Source organism: Nerophis lumbriciformis, linkage group LG05 (assembly GCF_033978685.3).
Source record: "Nerophis lumbriciformis linkage group LG05, RoL_Nlum_v2.1, whole genome shotgun sequence".
In the NCBI taxonomy this organism is placed as follows: domain Eukaryota; kingdom Metazoa; phylum Chordata; class Actinopteri; order Syngnathiformes; family Syngnathidae; genus Nerophis; species Nerophis lumbriciformis.
In genome coordinates, this window is record NC_084552.2 from 7,422,218 (window position 1) to 7,443,787 (window position 21,570).

At 45.7% G+C, this 21,570-nt stretch overlaps 1 protein-coding gene across 3 annotated transcripts in view; it reads left to right on the forward strand.

Moving 5' to 3' along the window:
• The window catches only part of fbxo18 (F-box DNA helicase 1), an 86,867-nt gene extending 65,679 nt beyond the window's left edge, over nt 1–21,188 (forward strand). For 2 of the 3 annotated variants that reach the window (XM_061961340.1, XM_061961341.1), the window contains exons 16-21: nt 2,024–2,090; nt 2,164–2,361; nt 3,543–3,665; nt 3,733–3,839; nt 12,906–13,043; nt 20,719–21,188. In XM_061961340.1, the coding sequence (XP_061817324.1) occupies nt 2,024–2,090; nt 2,164–2,361; nt 3,543–3,665; nt 3,733–3,839; nt 12,906–13,043; nt 20,719–20,874 (789 nt within the window). In that variant the 3' untranslated portion in view covers nt 20,875–21,188. The remainder of the gene's footprint in view (nt 1–2,023; nt 2,091–2,163; nt 2,362–3,542; nt 3,666–3,732; nt 3,840–12,905; nt 13,044–20,718) is intronic. The other variant, XM_061961342.1, reaches the window with a different exon arrangement.
• The last annotated feature ends 382 nt before the right edge of the window (nt 21,189–21,570 follow it).

The following is a 21,570-nucleotide window of genomic DNA, read 5'->3' on the forward strand; positions in this document are numbered from 1 at the left end:
GCTAGCTCGGACGCTAGCCGAGGGACTGGTGCTAGCTCGGACGCTACCCGAGGGACTGGTGCTAGCTCGGACGCTAGCCGAGGGACTGGTGCTAGCTCGGACGCTAGCCGAGGGACTGGTGCTAGCTCGGACGCTAGCCGAGGTACTGGTGCTAGCTCGGAGGCTAGCCGAGAGTCTGGTGCTAGATCGGAGGCTAGCCGAGAGTCTGGTGCTAGCTCGGACGCTAGCCGAGGGACTGGTGCTAGCTCGGGCGCTAGCCGAGGGACTGGTGCTAGCTCGGACGCTAGCCGAGGGACTGGTGCTAGCTCGGACGCTAGCCGAGGGACTGGTGCTAGCTCGGACGCTAGCCGATGGACTGGTGCTAGCTCGGACGCTAGCCGAGGGACTGGTGCTAGCTTGGACGCTAGCCGAGGGACTGGTGCTAGCTCGGAGGCTAGCCGGGGGACTGGTGGCTGCGGCTGGGAAAAACAGAAGAGAGGTGGAATTTGTCTGGCAGTGGGTAGCCTGTCTGGGTGCAGCTGCGCCACCACACCAGCACAGCCACCAGTGCTAAAATGGAAGATACTAGTACTATCCCCCCCCTCCGAACGCGGATGCCAGACGCTTCCAGCTGACTGAGGGACAGTCACTAAGGGTGGGAGGTGGGTGGCCAGGCAGCGGGTAAATTCTTCCATCCCTACAGCACTGCTAAACAGTCCAAGATTTTGCTGAGGTGGGCTAGAAAAATTGTCCAGGGTGGATTGAAAAGAAAAAAACATCCTGAGAGGGGCAAAAAGGAAAAAAAAAAAACCAAACAAAAAACGAGAAATGTCTTTTTTTTCTTCTTTTCTTTTCTTTTACTGGGGGCGGGGTTGAAGTCACTGGGGGAGGGGCTAAGGAACTGTGCCGTCAGGTCCCTAATCAATTGGCCGGAGTATACTGTAATGGTTGGACTAAGGGGAGGTGACGGCGACAGACACTAGATGGCAGTATGTACAATGATTTATTATATATATATAGAAAATGGATGGATGGATATATATATATATAATAATCAAACAATACAAATATAAACTAAGGAAAATGGAGTGTGAACTAGATCCAAAAGTATATGTGGTGTATGGCTATGTGTGTGATTAGCTGTAGTGTGTGTTACCAAGTGTTGTTTTGGGCGAGAGGAGGAACAAGAGGAAGACAGTCCGTTGGGCAAGCAGATGATCCAGGGCAGGAGAGAAGAGGCAAGATCCGTTTCCAAGCGGGAGGTCGTGAATCCAAAAGGGCAGTCCGGGAGGTAAGGGAAACAACAGGGGATCACGGAAGAACACGGGAAGCGCTGCAGGAAGACAACAGGAACATCAGAACACAACGGTTCACGGAAGTCACAGTGGAGGCTCGAGTTCGCGGGATGAAAGCCAGACACGGGATGCTTACAAGGGTAAGAAGACTATACTCCGGCGAGCGACCGAAGGTTGTCCAGGCTTAAGAAGACCGCTTGATCATCACAGGCAGGTGTGCCGATTGCCGGCAAATGATTGCAGCTGGCGGCTTCTGCTGGGCGGAGACGCGCGCGGCGCGTCCCTGGCTGAGCGCGGCCGTGGGCGTGTCCCGAGGTGCACTCACTGGAGTGCACAGATGGATGAACGGCGTTGGCAGGAGTCTGAGCCGTAACATACAGCCTAATAGCTAGAACTAGCACACATATAGCTAAAAAAAAAAGGCTTTTTTAAAAATAAAGATTTTTAAGCCTTTTTTTTTAAAGCATCCACAGTCTGTGGTGCCCTCAGGTGGTCAGGGAGAGCGTTCCACAGACTGGGAGCGGCGGAGCAGAAAGCCCGGTCTCCCATAGTTCGGAGCTTTGTCCTCGGAGGTTGGAGGAGGTTAGCCTGTCCGTAGCGGAGGATTTGGGGGTGAGCAGTTCTTTGAGGTAGAGGGGGGGCATTTCCATGGAGGCACTTTGTATTCAATCCTGAGTGTAAGGGATTTGGGATATTGAGTTGATGTGTTGAAGGATGCGGTGACATGTGTGGTTGATCTTCTCCTGCAGGGTGTGGACAACATTGGCTTGAATAAGATCAAAGACATTTGGTACCTGATGGAAGGCAAAGACAACCGTAAATATGAGTCACAACTCCCTGTGGATGAGGAATGTATCCGCTCATTCTTCTTCTTCTCCTCTCACAACAGTGATCAAGGACCACCTGGTTTGGTGCTTTTCCAGGATCAAAAAAGAAAACCCCTTCGAGGCCCTGAAGACCTACGCCGTGCACACGGAGGACCGCGACCTGGAGGCCAAGCTGAGCATTGTGGAGAAATACCGATGTCGCATCCCTGACTTGGTGAAGCGCCTCAACAAGCACTCGGAACCAAACGCCAAGAATGCAGGTGTGTACTTTGGACTAGGGTTGTACGGTATACCCATACTAGTACAGTATGGCTAATCAATCAAACACGCTACTATACTCTGATGGTAAAGCACCGCTTCCCATTATTCACTTTTTTGTTTTTAACGTGCACGTGGTCACGTCATGACATTGCTGCTTTTAGGAGCATGTTGGGCAGCGCACACACACAGAGTACTTCCAAGCAGACACAGTGTGTAGACAGAAAAGGGAGAATGGACGCATTTTGGCTTAAAAAGTCAAGATAAAGGTGAAGTTATAACACTGAAACACCCTCAGGAAGAGCTGCTTGAACACATGGCTAACATCCATCCACAGTGTTTTAGCTACTTCTAAATCACTAATCCTGGTCTCCATGGCGACAAATAAAGTAAGTTTCTTACATGTAGCATTATCACTGGAGGACGAGTAATAGCTAAACATGCTTCACTACACACTGTAGGAGGATACAATAACTCACCGCTAACAAAAGCTAGCGCTCCTCAATGTAAACAAATGCCATGGGTGGATCTACACACGATGTGCAATGTAGTGATACCAAGTACAAGAGTGTATCTAGTCGATACTACTATGATTACATCGATATTTTTTATCATCACCAAATCTTTTTTCATATGATGTTTATAAAGTCAGTAAATATGTCACATGAGGACTTTGAATATGACCAATGTATGATCCTGTAACTACTTGGTATCGACATGATCCATACCTAAATGTGTGGTATCATCCAAAACTAATGTCAAGTATGAAAGAAGAGAAGAATAAGTGATTATTACATTTTAACAGAAGTGTAGATAGAACATGTTAAAAGAGAAAATAAGCAGATATTAACAGTAAATGAACAAGTAGATGAATAATCCATTTTTTACAGTTTGTCCCTCATAATGTGTACAAAATAATAGGTGTATAAATGACACAATATGTTACTGCATAATTAGGAGTCTTTGTTTGTTTACTTACTACTAAAAGACAAGTTGTCTATTTTATTTAAGGACTAAATGACAATAATAAACATATGTTTCATGTACACTAACATTTGTTGTTAAAAATAATGACATTTTTTGTGCTCCCCTTTATTTAGACAAGTATGGAAATACATTTTGGTAGCGGTACCAAAATATTGGTATGGGGACAACCCTCCTCATGGCGACTGTTGTGTTCCAGACTTCATCCTGTCCACGGTCCACAAGGCCAAAGGTCTAGAGTTTGACACGGTGATAGTCACGGACGACTTTGTGGAGGTGCCGTGCTCCAGTCACTACCGCAAGCAATTCAACTTTTCCTTCGGTGAGCGTTTTCCTTGGTCAGCGTACGTCTTCACCACCCGTCTTCATATCTGCTCTTTGGTGTGCAGATCAGATTCCCAGTGACGAGTGGAACCTGCTCTACGTGGCGGTGACTCGGGCCAAACGCACACTCGTCATCACTAAGAACATCCGCCGCATCATCACCTACGCTGGCGTAGGACACGCTCACACACACTCATATTTACACGCTCACACACACACTCATATTTACACGCTCACACACACACTCATATTTACACGCTCACACACACTCATATTTACACACTCACACACACTCATATTTACACGCTCACACACACTCATATTTACACACTCACACACACTCATATTTACACGCTCACACACACTCATATTTACACGCTCACACACACTCATATTTACACGCTCACACACACTCATATTTACACACTCACACACACTTATATTTACACGCTCACACACACTCATATTTACACGCTCACACACACTCATATTTACACACTCACACACACTCATATTTACACGCTCACACACACTTATATTTACACACTCATATTTACACGCTCACACACACTCATATTTACACGCTCACACACACTCATATTTACACGCGCAGACACACTCATATTTACACGCTCACACACACTCATATTTACACGCTCACACACACTCATATTTACACGCTCACACACACTCATATTTACACGCTCACACACACTCATATTTACATGCTCACACACACACTTATATTTACACGCTCACACACACTCATATTTACACACTCATATTTACACGTTCACACACACTCATATTTACACGCTCACACACACTCATATTTACACGCTCACACACACTCATATTTACACACTCACACACACTCATATTTACACGCTCACACACACTCATATTTACACGCTCACACACACTCATATTTACACGCTCACACACACTCATATTTACACACTCACACACACTCATATTTACATGCTCACACACACTCATATTTACACGCTCACACACACTCATATTTACACACTCACACACACTCATATTTACACGCTCACACACACTCATATTTACACGCTCACACACACTCATATTTACACACTCACACACACTCATATTTACACGCTCACACACACTCATATTTACACGCTCACACACACTCATATTTACACACTCATATTTACACGCTCACACACACTCATATTTACACACTCATATTTACACGCTCACACACACTCATATTTACACGCTCACACACACTCATATTTGCACACTCACACACACTCATATTTACACGCTCACACACACTCATATTTACACGCTGACACACACTCATATTTACACGCTCACACACACTCATATTTACACGCTCACACACACTCATATTTACACGCTCACACACACTCATATTTACACGCTCACACACACTCATATTTACACGCTCACACACACTCATACTTACACGCTCACACACACTCATATTTACACACTCACACACACTCATATTTACACACTCACACACACTCATATTTACACGCTCATACACACTCATATTTACACGCTCACACACACTCATATTTACACGCTCACACACACTCATATTTACACGCTCACACACACTCATATTTACACGCTCACACACACTCATATTTACACGCTCACACACACTCATATTTACACACTCACACACACTCATATTTACACGCTCACACACACTCATATTTACACGCTCACACACACTCATATTTACACGCTCACACACACTCATATTTACACGCTCACACACACTCATATTTACACACTCACACACACTCATATTTACACGCTCACACACACTCATATTTACACACTCATATTTACACGCTCACACACACTCATATTTACACGCTCACACACACTCATATTTACACACTCACACACACTCATATTTACACGCTCACACACACTCATATTTACACACTCATATTTACACGCTGACACACTCATATTTACACGCTCACACACACTCATATTTACACGCTCACACACACTCATATTTACACGCTCACACACACTCATATTTACACACACACACACACTCATATTTACACGCTCACACACACTCATATTTACACACTCACACACACTCATATTTACACGCTCACACACACTCATATTTACACGCTCACACACACTCATATTTACACGCTCACACACACTCATATTTACACGCTCACACACACTCATATTTACACGCTCACACACACTCATATTTACACGCTCACACACACTCATATTTACACGCGCAGACACTCATATTTACACGCTCACACACACTCATATTTACACGCTCACACACACTCATATTTACACGCTCACACACACTCATATTTACACGCTCACACACACTCATATTTACACGCTCACACACACTCATATTTACACGCTCACACACACACATATTTACACGCTCACACACACTCATATTTACACGCTCACACACACTCATATTTACACGCTCACACACACTCATATTTACACGCTCACACACACTCATATTTACACACTCACACACACTCATATTTACACGCTCACACACACTCATATTTACACACTCACACACACTTATATTTACACGCTCACACACACTCATATTTACACGCTCACACACACTCATATTTACACACTCACACACACTCATATTTACACGCTCACACACACTCATATTTACACACTCATATTTACACGCTCACACACACTCATATTTACACGCTCACACACACTCATATTTACACGCTCACACACACTCATATTTACACGCGCAGACACACTCATATTTACACGCTCACACACACTCATATTTACACGCGCAGACACACTCATATTTACACGCTCACACACACTCATATTTACACGCTCACACACACTCATATTTACACGCTCACACACACTCATATTTACACGCTCACACACACTCATATTTACATGCTCACACACACACTTATATTTACACGCTCACACACACTCATATTTACACACTCACACACACTAATATTTACACGTTCACACACACTCATATTTACACGCTCACACACACTCATATTTACACGCTCACACACACTCATATTTACACGCTCACACACACTCATATTTACACGCTCACACACACTCATATTTACACGCTCACACACACTCATATTTACATGCTCACACACACTCATATTTACACGCTCACACACACTCATATTTACACACTCACACACACTCATATTTACACGCTCACACACACTCATATTTACACACTCACACACACTCATATTTACACGCTCACACACACTCATATTTACACACTCATATTTACACGCTCACACACACTCATATTTACACGCTCACACACACTCATATTTGCACACTCACACACACTCATATTTACACGCTCACACACACTCATATTTACACACTCATATTTACACGCTGACACACACTCATATTTACACGCTCACACACACTCATATTTACACGCTCACACACACTCATATTTACACGCTCACACACACTCATATTTACACACACACACACACACACTCATATTTACACGCTCACACACACTCATACTTACACGCTCACACACACTCATATTTACACACTCACACACACTCATATTTACACGCTCACACACACTCATATTTACACGCTCACACACACTCATATTTACACGCTCACACACACTCATATTTACACGCTCACACACTCATATTTACACGCTCACACACACTCATATTTACACACTCACACACACTCATATTTACACGCTCACACACACACTCATATTTACACGCTCACACACACTCATATTTACACGCTCACACACACTCATATTTACACGCTCACACACACTCATATTTACACGCTCACACACACTCATATTTACACGCTCACACACACTCATATTTACACGCTCACACACACTCATATTTACACACTCACACACACTCATATTTACACGCTCACACACACTCATATTTACACGCTCACACACACTCATATTTAAACGCTCACACACACTCATATTTACACACTCACACACACTCATATTTACACGCTCACACACACTCATATTTACACACTCATATTTACACGCTGACACACTCATATTTACACGCTCACACACACTCATATTTACACGCTCACACACACTCATATTTACACGCTCACACACACTCATATTTACACACACACACACACTCATATTTACACACTCACACACACTCATATTTACACGCTCACACACACTCATATTTACACACTCACACACACTCATATTTACACGCTCACACACACACACTCATATTTACACGCTCACACACACTCATATTTACACGCTCACACACACTCATATTTACACACTCACACACACTCATATTTACATGCTCACACACACTCATATTTACACGCTCACACACACTCATATTTACACGCTCACACACACTCATATTTACACGCTCACACACTCATATTTACACGCTCACACACATATTTACACGCTCACACACACTCATATTTACACGCTCACACACACTCATATTTACACGCTCACACACACTCATATTTACACGCTCACACACACTCATATTTACAAGCTCACACACACACTCATATTTACACACTCACACACACACTCATATTTACACGCTCACACACACTCATATTTACACGCTCACACACACTCATATTTACACGCTCACACACACACACTCATATTTACACGCTCACACACACTCATATTTACACGCTCACACACACACTCATATTTACACGTTCACACACACTGATATTTACACGCTCACACACACTCATATTTACACACTCACACACACTCATATTTACACGCTCACACACACTCATATTTACACGCTCACACACACTCATATTTACACGCTCACACACACACTCATATTTACACGTTCACACACACACTCATATTTACACACTCACACACACTCATATTTACACGCTCACACACATATTTACACGCTCACACACACACTCATATTTACACGCTCACACACACTGATATTTACACGCTCACACACACTCATATTTACACACTCACACACACTCATATTTACACGCTCACACACACTCATATTTACACGCTCACACACATATTTACACGCTCACACACATATTTACACGCTCACACACATATTTACACGCTCACACACACTCATATTTACACGCTCACACACACTCATATTTACACGCTCACACACACACTCATCTTTACACGCTCACACACACACTCATATTTACACGCTCACACACACTCATATTTACACGCTCACACACACACTCATATTTACACGCTCACACACACTCATATTTACACACTCACACACACTCATATTTACACGCTCACACACACTCATATTTACACGCTCACACACACTCATATTTACCCCTCACACACACTCATATTTACACGCTCACACACACACTCATATTTACACGCTCACACACACTCACACACACTCATATTTACATGCTCACACACACTCATATTTACACACTCACACACACTCATATTTACACACTCACACACACTCATATTTACACGCTCACACACACTCATATTTACACGCTCACACACACTCATATTTACACGCGCAGACACACTCATATTTACACACTCACACACACTCATATTTACACGCTCACACACTCATATTTACACACTCACACACACTTATATTTACACGCTCACACACACTCATAGTTACACGCTCACACACACACTCATATTTACACGCTCACACACACTCATATTTACACGCTCACACACACTCATATTTACACGCTCACACACACTCATATTTACACGCTCACACACATATTTACACGCTCACACACACTCATATTTACACGCTCACACACACTCATATTTACACACTCACACACACTCATATTTACACGCTCACACACACTCATATTTACACGCTCACACACACTCATATTTACACGCTCACACACACTCATATTTACACGCTCACACACACTCATATTTACACACTCACACACACTCATATTTACACGCTCACACACACTCATATTTACACGCTCACACACACTCATATTTACCCCTCACACACACTCATATTTACACGCTCACACACACACTCATATTTACACGCTCACACACACTCACACACACTCATATTTACATGCTCACACACACTCATATTTACACACTCACACACACTCATATTTACACACTCACACACACTCATATTTACACGCTCACACACACTCATATTTACACGCTCACACACACTCATATTTACACGCGCAGACACACTCATATTTACACACTCACACACACTCATATTTACACGCTCACACACTCATATTTACACACTCACACACACTTATATTTACACGCTCACACACACTCATAGTTACACGCTCACACACACACTCATATTTACACGCTCACACACACTCATATTTACACGCTCACACACACTCATATTTACACGCTCACACACACTCATATTTACACGCTCACACACATATTTACACGCTCACACACACTCATATTTACACGCTCACACACACTCATATTTACACACTCACACACACTCATATTTACACGCTCACACACACTCATATTTACACGCTCACACACACTCATATTTACACGCTCACACACACTCATATTTACACGCTCACACACACTCATATTTACCCCTCACACACACTCATATTTACACGCTCACACACACTCATATTTACATGCTCACACACACTCATATTTACACACTCACACACACTCATATTTACATGCTCACACACTCATATTTACACGCTCACACACACTCATATTTACACGCGCAGACACACTCATATTTACACGCTCACACACTCATATTTACACACTCACACACACTCATATTTACACGCTCACACACACTCATATTTACACGCTCACACACACTCATATTTACAGCGCTTCACCTTTTCTACATAAATGGCATACATCCATTTTGTCCTCAAAGTTCTACATATGATACCCGATAATGACAATGTGAAGATATATATATTAAAAATGTTGCAAATGTATTAGAAATGACAAAGTAAAACGTAGCATTAACAGCCTTAGCTCAATACTTTGTTCATGCACCTTTAGCACATCATTACAACCTCAAGTGTTTTGAATAGATTCAAGATGTTTATCAGTACTCTTGTAAACACTGAGGTTTAATGAATATTAATATACAAACCCCGTTTCCATATGAGTTGGGAAATTGTGTTAGATGTAAATATAAACGGAATACAATGATTTGCAAATCCTTTTCAAGCCATATTCAGTTGAATATGCTACAAAGACAACATATTTGATGTTCAAACTCATAAACTTTATTTTATTTTTGCAAATAATAATTAACTTAGAATTTCATGGCTGCAACACGTGCCAAAGTAGTTGGGAAAGGGCATGTTCACCACTGTGTTACATGGCCTTTCCTTTTAACAACACTCAGTAAAGGTTTGGGAACTGAGGAGACACATTTTTGAAGCTTCTCAGGTGGAATTCTTTCCCATTCTTGCTTGATGTACAACTTAAGTTGTTCAACAGTCCGGGGGTCTCCGTTGTGCTATTTTAGGCTTCATAATGCGCCACACATTTTCAATGGGAGACAGGTCTGGACTACAGGCAGGCCAGTCTAGTACCCGCACTCTTTTACTATGAAGCCACGTTGATGTAACACGTGGCTTGGCATTGTCTTGCTGAAATAAGCAGGGGCGTCCATGGTAACGTTGCTTGGATGGCAACATATGTTGCTCCAAAAGCTGTATGTACCTTTCAGCATTAATGGTGCCTTCACAGATGTGTAAGTTACCCATGTCTTGGCCACTAATACACCCCCATACCATCACACATGCTGCCTTTTACACTTTGCGCCTATAACAATCCAGATGGTTCTTTTCCTCTTTGGTCCGGAGGACACGACGTCCACAGTTTCCAAAAACAATTTGAAATGTGGACTCGTCAGACCACAGAACACTTTTCCACTTTGTATCAGTCCATCTTAGATGAGCTCAGGCCCAGCGAAGCCGATGGCGTTTGTGGGTGTTGTTGATAAACGGTTTTCGCCTTGCATAGGAGAGTTTTAACTTGCACTTACAGATGTAGCGACCAACTGTAGTTACTGACAGTGGGTTTCTGAAGTGTTCCTGAGCCCATGTGGTGATATCCTTTACACACTGATGTCGCTTGTTGATGCAGTACAGCCTGAGGGATGGAAGGTCACGGGCTTAGCTGCTTACGTGCAGTGATTTCTCCAGATTCTCTGAACCCTTTGATGATATTACGGAGCGTAGATGGTGAAATCCCTAAATTCCTTGCACTAGCTGCTTGAGAAAGTTTTTTCTTAAACTGTTCAACAATTTGCTCACGCATTTGTTGACAAAGTGGTGACCCTCGCCCCATCCTTGTTTGTGAATGACTGAGCATTTCATGGAATCTACTTTTATACCCAATCATAGCACCCACCTGTTCCCAATTAGCCTGCACACCTGTGGGATGTTCCAAATAAGTGTTTGATGAGCATTCCTCAACTTTATCAGTATTTATTGCCACCTTTCCCAACTTCTTTGTCACGTGTTGCTGCCATCAAATTCTAAAGTTAATTATTATTTGCAACAACAAAAAAAAGTTTATCAGTTTGAACATCAAATATGTTGTCTTTGTAGCATATTCAACTGAATATGGGTTGAAAAGGATTTGCAAATCATTGTATTCCGTTTATATTTACATCTAACACAATTTCCCAACTCATATGGAAACGGGGTTTGTACATCTAGAGATCTTCATCCCAAAAGCAACTCCTGCTTCATCAACACTCACTTTGGAACATGTGTATCCAAAATGCTTCAAGTTGCAGTAAAACCTTTTAGGCAATCATTTCTTGTGTACATGACATTTTTTGTTATTTGATTCTTAATCGACGTCCCACTGGGGTGAGTTTTTCCTTGCCCTTATGTGGGCTCTGTACCGAGGATGTCTTTGTGGCTTGTGCAGCCCTTTGAGACACTTGTGATTTAGGGCTATATAAATAAACATTGATTGATTGATTGATAATAAAATAGTCCATATCTATGTCCACATGGTCATTACAGAGTAATTTGAGAAGACAAATGGATGTATTCCATGTTGGAAAAGGCTGTGAATACTTAGTGACAAGCTTGTCATCCACAGGAATACTTCTTAAAGTCGGAGATGCCCGGCCCCCCCCCGCTGCAGGGGCACCAGACGGCGCCATGCATGTACCCCAACTGTCTCAACTGCCTCACGCCTGGCGCCGCCTTCACCATGCACAAGAGGACCATGACATTTGTAAGTCACCTCACTTTCTCTCCAGGCTTCCATCTTCACTCTTTTTGCCCACTTCCAGTCCAAAGCCCCTCTCTGTAGAACATCCAATATACATGCCAGCAGTTCTATTCTGCACCGCCATTTCAAGTCAACACCAACCACAATCAGGTCGTCCCTCGCCATGAGGGATGGCCACACAATCCCTCGCCATGAAGGATGGCCACACAAGCTCTCCCTCGCCATGAGGGATGGCCACACAATCCCTCGCCATGAGGGATGGCCACACAATCCCTCGCCATGAAGGATGGCCACACAATCTCTCCCTCGCCATGAGGGATGGCCACACAATCCCTCGCCATGAGGGATGGCCACACAATCCCTCGCCATGAGGGATGGCCACACAATCCCTCCCTCGCCATGAGGGATGGCCACACAATCCCTCCCTCGCCATGAGGGATGGCCACACAATCCCTCCCTCGCCATGAGGGATGGCCACACAATCCCTCCCTCGCCATGAGGGATGGCCACACAATCCCTCCCTCGCCATGAGGGATGGCCACACAATCCCTCGCCATGAGGGATGGCCACACAATCTCTCCCTCGCCATGAAGGATGGCCACACAATCTCTCCCTCGCCATGAGGGATGGCCACACAATCCCTCGCCATGAGGGATGGCCACACAATCCCTCCCTCGCCATGAGGGATGGCCACACAATCCCTCGCCATGAAGGATGGCCACACAATCTCTCCCTCGCCATGAGGGATGGCCACACAATCCCTCCCTCGCCATGAGGGATGGCCACACAATCCCTCCCTCGCCATGAGGGATGGCCACACAATCCCTCGCCATGAGGGATGGCCACACAATCCCTCGCCATGAGGGATGGCCACACAATCCCTCCCTCGCCATGAGGGATGGCCACACAATCCCTCGCCATGAGGGATGGCCACACAATCCCTCGCCATGAGGGATGGCCACACAATCCCTCCCTCGCCATGAGGGATGGCCACACAATCCCTCCCTCGCCATGAGGGATGGCCACACAATCCCTCGCCATGAGGGATGGCCACACAATCCCTCACCATGAAGGATGGCCACACAATCTCTCCCTCGCCATGAGGGATGGCCACACAATCCCTCGCCATGAAGGATGGCCACACAATCTCTCCCTCGCCATGAGGGATGGCCACACAATCCCTCGCCATGAGGGATGGCCACACAATCCCTCCCTCGCCATGAGGGATGGCCACACAATCCCTCCCTCACCATGAGGGATGGCCACACAATCCCTCCCTCGCCATGAGGGATGGCCACACAATCCCTCACCATGAAGGATGGCCACACAATCTCTCCCTCGCCATGAGGGATGGCCACACAATCCCTCCCTCGCCATGAGGGATGGCCACACAATCCCTCCCTCGCCATGAGGGATGGCCACACAATCCCTCGCCATGAGGGATGGCCACACAATCCCTCGCCATGAGGGATGGCCACACAATCTCTCCCTCGCCATGAGGGATGGCCACACAATCCCTCCCTCGCCATGAGGGATGGCCACACAATCCCTCCCTCGCCATGAGGGATGGCCACACAATCCCTCCCTCGCCATGAGGGATGGCCACACAATCCCTCCCTCGCCATGAGGGATGGCCACACAATCCCTCGCCATGAGGGATGGCCACACAATCCCTCACCATGAAGGATGGCCACACAATCTCTCCCTCGCCATGAGGGATGGCCACACAATCCCTCGCCATGAAGGATGACCACACAATCTCTCCCTCGCCATGAGGGATGGCCACACAATCCCTCGCCATGAGGGATGGCCACACAATCCCTCCCTCGCCATGAGGGATGGCCACACAATCCCTCCCTCACCATGAGGGATGGCCACACAATCCCTCCCTCGCCATGAGGGATGGCCACACAATCCCTCACCATGAAGGATGGCCACACAATCTCTCCCTCGCCATGAGGGATGGCCACACAATCCCTCCCTCGCCATGAGGGATGGCCACACAATCCCTCCCTCGCCATGAGGGATGGCCACACAATCCCTCGCCATGAGGGATGGCCACACAATCCCTCGCCATGAGGGATGGCCACACAATCTCTCCCTCGCCATGAGGGATGGCCACACAATCCCTCCCTCGCCATGAAGGATGGCCACACAATCCCTCGCCATGAGGGATGGCCACACAATCCCTCGCCATGAAGGATGGCCACACAATCCCTCCCTCGCCATGAGGGATGGCCACACAATCCCTCGCCATGAGGGATGGCCACACAATCCCTCGCCATGAGGGATGGCCACACAATCCCTCCCTCGCCATGAGGGATGGCCACACAATCCCTCGCCATGAAGGATGGCCACACAATCTCTCCCTCGCCATGAGGGATGGCCACACAATCCCTCGCCATGAAGGATGACCACACAATCCCTCCCTCGTCATGAAGGATGGCCACACAATCCCTCACCATGAAGGATGGCCACACAATCTCTCCCTCGCCATGAGGGATGGCCACACAATCCCTCCCTCGCCATGAGGGATGGCCACACAATCCCTCCCTCGCCATGAGGGATGGCCACACAATCCCTCGCCATGAGGGATGGCCACACAATCCCTCGCCATGAGGGATGGCCACACAATCTCTCCCTCGCCATGAGGGATGGCCACACAATCCCTCCCTCGCCATGAAGGATGGCCACACAATCCCTCGCCATGAGGGATGGCCACACAATCCCTCGCCATGAAGGATGGCCACACAATCCCTCCCTCGCCATGAGGGATGGCCACACAATCCCTCGCCATGAGGGATGGCCACACAATCCCTCGCCATGAGGGATGGCCACACAATCCCTCCCTCGCCATGAGGGATGGCCACACAATCCCTCGCCATGAAGGATGGCCACACAATCTCTCCCTCGCCATGAGGGATGGCCACACAATCCCTCGCCATGAAGGATGGCCACACAATCTCTCCCTCGCCATGAGGGATGGCCACACAATCCCTCGCCATGAGGGATGGCTACACAATCCCTCGCCATGAAGGATGGCCACACAATCCCTCCCTCGCCATGAGGGATGGCCACACAATCCCTCCCTCGCCATGAGGGATGGCCACACAATCCCTCCCTCGCCATGAGGGATGGCCACACAATCCCTCGCCATGAGGGATGGCCACACAATCCCTCACCATGAAGGATGGCCACACAATCTCTCCCTCGCCATGAGGGATGGCCACACAATCCCTCGCCATGAAGGATGGCCACACAATCTCTCCCTCGCCATGAGGGATGGCCACACAATCCCTCGCCATGAGGGATGGCCACACAATCCCTCCCTCGCCATGAGGGATGGCCACACAATCCCTCCCTCACCATGAGGGATGGCCACACAATCCCTCCCTCGCCATGAGGGATGGCCACACAATCCCTCACCATGAAGGATGGCCACACAATCCCTCCCTCGCCATGAGGGATGGCCACACAATCCCTCCCTCGCCATGAGGGATGGCCACACAATCCCTCGCCATGAGGGATGGCCACACAATCCCTCGCCATGAGGGATGGCCACACAATCTCTCCCTCGCCATGAGGGATGGCCACACAATCCCTCCCTCGCCATGAGGGATGGCCACACAATCCCTCGCCATGAGGGATGGCCACACAATCCCTCGCCATGAAGGATGGCCACACAATCCCTCCCTCGCCATGAGGGATGGCCACACAATCCCTCGCCATGAGGGATGGCCACACAATCCCTCGCCATGAGGGATGGCCACACAATCCCTCCCTCGCCATGAGGGATGGCCACACAATCCCTCGCCATGAAGGATGGCCACACAATCTCTCCCTCGCCATGAGGGATGGCCACACAATCCCTCGCCATGAAGGATGGCCACACAATCTCTCCCTCGCCATGAGGGATGGCCACACAATCCCTCGCCATGAGGGATGGCTACACAATCCCTCGCCATGAAGGATGGCCACACAATCCCTCCCTCGCCATGAGGGATGGCCACTAAACACGTAAACAATCAGAGACTAAACACGTAAACAATCAGAGACTAAACACGTAAACAATCAGTCAGCCAAACTCCCTCGAAGGAAAACAATCAAACACTGAAAATGTGCTAGCTTGATGCTAATTTACATTGGATTTGCCATAGACAGACTTCTATTAGCATTAGCGATTTTAATAAGCAACTTACAGTACAAACACTTTGTATGGCACAACATAACACATGCAGCTCCATGGAAAAAGCTACTTCCTGGTTGGACAACATTCCTTTGCTGCCATCTCATGTCTTGGAAGTGTAACTGCACTGCAAATGAGACTCAACAAGATATGTAGCATCACTTTGTTTTCTTATCACACATTGAAGACAAAGAAATGTACTGACAGTTGGTACTGGTATCCATTCCCAGGTACCGGGTCCTGGCGCCTTATCGCTTGAAACGTGAGCGGGACCGTCACTAAAGGACTAACACATTTAGCATCTTTGGAGAAAGAAATGCAGTCTAGATTCATTTTTATTTATTTATGTTGTTCTTTACACCACCACAAGGCAGCAAATATCGAGACTTGTGTTGGCTCCAGCAACAACACGCCAAGGATGTCATGTGACTGGACTCTCTATACATAATAGAACATACATAAATAAATAATAAATCAAGTGTAGTGACTAATAGAACATAGATAAGTAAATAATAAATAAACTAGTGACTAATAGAACATAGATAAGTAAATAATAAATCAAGTGTAGTGACTAATAGAACATAGATAAGAAAATACTAAATAAAATATGGTGACTAATAGAACATAGATAAGTAAATAATAAATCAAGTGTACATAGATGAGGGGGAAGCAGCCCAGGAAGTGCATGAATATAAAGTTATGATGAGTTATTTATGAATGAAAAGTCATGTGACTTGTGTCTGCTTCCTGCTAAGCACACCAAGTTCATTCAACAATTGTATTTATAGTTTTTATACTTATTGCTAGAAAGTAATGTCATGTTGAACTGATGATGATTGTAATGATGATGTCACTAACTATTACTGCAGTCGTACCTTCAAGAGGGTTCTCTCTGTGGTCCCTCTTAGATGTAATGATGATGTCACTATTACTGCAGTCGTACCTTCAAGAGGGTTCTCTCTGTGGTCCCTCTTAGATGTAATGATGATGTCACTATTACTGCAGTCGTACCTACAAGAGGGTTCTCTCTGTGGTCCCTCTTAGATGTAATGATGATGTCACTATTACTGCAGTCGTACCTACAAGAGGGTTCTCTCTGTGGTCCCTCTTAGATGTAATGATGATGTCACTATTACTGCAGTCGTACCTACAAGAGGGTTCTTTCTGTGGTCCCTCTTAGATGTAATGATGATGTCACTATTACTGCAGTCGTACCTACAAGAGGGTTCTCTCTGTGGTCCCTCTTAGATGTAATGATGATGTCACTATTACTGCATTCGTACCTACAAGAGGGTTCTTTCTGTGGTCCCTCTTAGATGTAATGATGATGTCACTATTACTGCAGTCATACCTACAAGAGGGTTCTTTCTGTTGTCCCTCTTAGATGTAATGATGATGTCACTATTACTGCAGTCGTACCTACAAGAGGGTTCTCTCTGTGGTCCCTCTTAGATGTAATGATGATGTCACTATTACTGCAGTCATACCTACAAGAGGGTTCTTTCTGTTGTCCCTCTTAGATGTAATGATGATGTCACTATTACTGCAGTCGTACCTACAAGAGGGTTCTCTCTGTGGTCCCTCTTAGATGTAATGATGATGTCACTATTACTGCAGTCATACCTACAAGAGGGTTCTTTCTGTGGTCCCTCTTAGATGTAATGATGATGTCACTATTACTGCAGTCGTACCTACAAGAGGGTTCTCTCTGTGGTCCCTCTTAGATGTAATGATGATGTCACTATTACTGCAGTCGTACCTACAAGAGGGTTCTTTCTGTGGTCCCTCTTAGATGTAATGATGATGTCACTATTACTGCAGTCGTACCTTCAAGAGGGTTCTCTCTGTGGTCCCTCTTAGATGTAATGATGATGTCACTATTACTGCAGTCGTACCTACAAGAGGGTTCTCTCTGTGGTCCCTCTTAGATGTAATGATGATGTCACTAACTATTACTGCAGTCGTACCTTCAAGAGGGTTCTCTCTGTGGTCCCTCTTAGATGTAATGATGATGTCACTATTACTGCAGTCGTACCTACAAGAGGGTTCTCTCTGTGGTCCCTCTTAGATGTAATGATGATGTCACTATTACTGCAGTCGTACCTTCAAGAGGGTTCTCTCTGTGGTCCCTCTTAGATGTAATGATGATGTCACTATTACTGCAGTCGTATCTACAAGAGGGTTCTCTCTGTGGTCCCTCTTAGATGTAATGATGATGTCACTAACTATTACTGCAGTCGTACCTTCAAGAGGGTTCTCTCTGTGGTCCCTCTTAGATGTAATGATGATGTCACTATTACTGCAGTCGTACCTACAAGAGGGTTCTCTCTGTGGTCCCTCTTAGATGTAATGATGATGTCACTATTACTGCATTCTCGTACCTACAAGAGGGTTCTCTCTGTGGTCCCTCTTAGATGTAATGATGATGTCACTATTACTGCATTCGTACCTACAAGAGGGTTCTTTCTGTGGTCCCTCTTAGATGTAATGATGATGTCACTATTACTGCAGTCGTACCTACAAGAGGGTTCTCTCTGTGGTCCCTCTTAGATGTAATGATGATGTCACTATTACTGCAGTCGTACCTACAAGAGGGTTCTCTCTGTGGTCCCTCTTAGATGTAATGATGATGTCACTATTACTGCATTCTCGTACCTACAAGAGGGTTCTCTCTGTGGTCCCTCTTAGATGTAATGATGATGTCACTATTACTGCATTCGTACCTACAAGAGGGTTCTTTCTGTGGTCCCTCTTAGATGTAATGATGATGTCACTATTACTGCATTCGTACCTACAAGAGGGTTCTTTCTGTGGTCCCTCTTAGATGTAATGATGATGTCACTATTACTGCATTCGTACCTACAAGAGGGTTCTTTCTGTGGTCCCTCTTAGATGTAATGATGATGTCACTATTACTGCAGTCGTACCTACAAGAGGGTTCTCTCTGTGGTCCCTCTTAGATGTAATGATGATGTCACTATTACTGCAGTCATACCTACAAGAGGGTTCTTTCTGTGGTCCCTCTTAGATGTAATGATGATGTCACTATTACTGCAGTCGTACCTACAAGAGGGTTCTCTCTGTGGTCCCTCTTAGATGTAATGATGATGTCACTATTACTGCAGTCGTACCTACAAGAGGGTTCTTTCTGTGGTCCCTCTTAGATGTAATGATGATGTCACTATTACTGCAGTCATACCTACAAGAGGGTTCTTTCTGTGGTCCCTCTTAGATGTAATGATGATGTCACTATTACTGCAGTCGTACCTAAAAGAGGGTTCTCTCTGTGGTCCCTCTTAGATGTAATGATGATGTAACTATTACTGCAGTCGTACCTACAAGAGGGTTCTCTCTGTGGTCCCTCTTAGATGTAATGATGATGTCACTATTACTGCAGTCGTACCTACAAGAGGGTTCTCTCTGTGGTCCCTCTTAGATGCAAATGAAAGCCTCCCCTCCTCCTCACAGTATTTCTTCCCAATGTGTGTCCAGACGGGCAGCTTGGTGTCCACGGGGGGTCCGCTCTGTGAGAGGTGTGTGTGGACCCGCGTGGGCCTGGTGGCTTACCTCATGACCGACGACGTGTCCTCCATGGCCGTGTTTCCACCGGGGCCTTTCTTCCCCGTCGTCCTTCACATGCCCTTCTGACTTTGTCCCAGGGAGGACATTTCCAGTGACAGAATGATTCACTCATTCACACCACAGAGACCATACATGTGAGTAACACTTTAACAATCACACAATTGTTTGTGTTTGTGGTCAATTCAACTTTGTATACGGAGGAGTAGACACACTTTTTCTATTGAGGAGCGACCACACAAAATCATCTTTTTTGACAGACTTCAAGCATTTGTAATGAAATGAACACATCAACTCTGCTGTACATATTTCTGATGATCAGGTTCTTATCTAACAAAATATTGCCTGTAAAGTTGTTGTTTCCAATAAACTGCTGGAAAAACTGTTCGGTGTCCTAATCACTAATCACTAATCACAGGTGTATCAAATGAAGCACTTAGACATGGAGACTGTTTCTGTGAAAGAATGGGCCGCTCTCAGTGATTTCCAGCGTGGAACTGTCACAGGATGCCACCTGTGCAACAAATCCAGTCCTGAAATGACCTCACTCCTAAATATTCCCAAAGTCAACTTTATTGTAAGAAAAGTGAAGAGTTTGGGAACAACAGCAACTCAGCCACCAAGTGGTAGGCCAGGTAAACTGACAGAGAGGTCAGCATAGTGCAAAGACTTTCTGCACAGCTCCAAACTTCATGTCACCTTCCAATTAGCCCACGTACAGTACGCAGAGAGCTTCATGGAATGGCTTTCCGTGGCCGAGCAGCT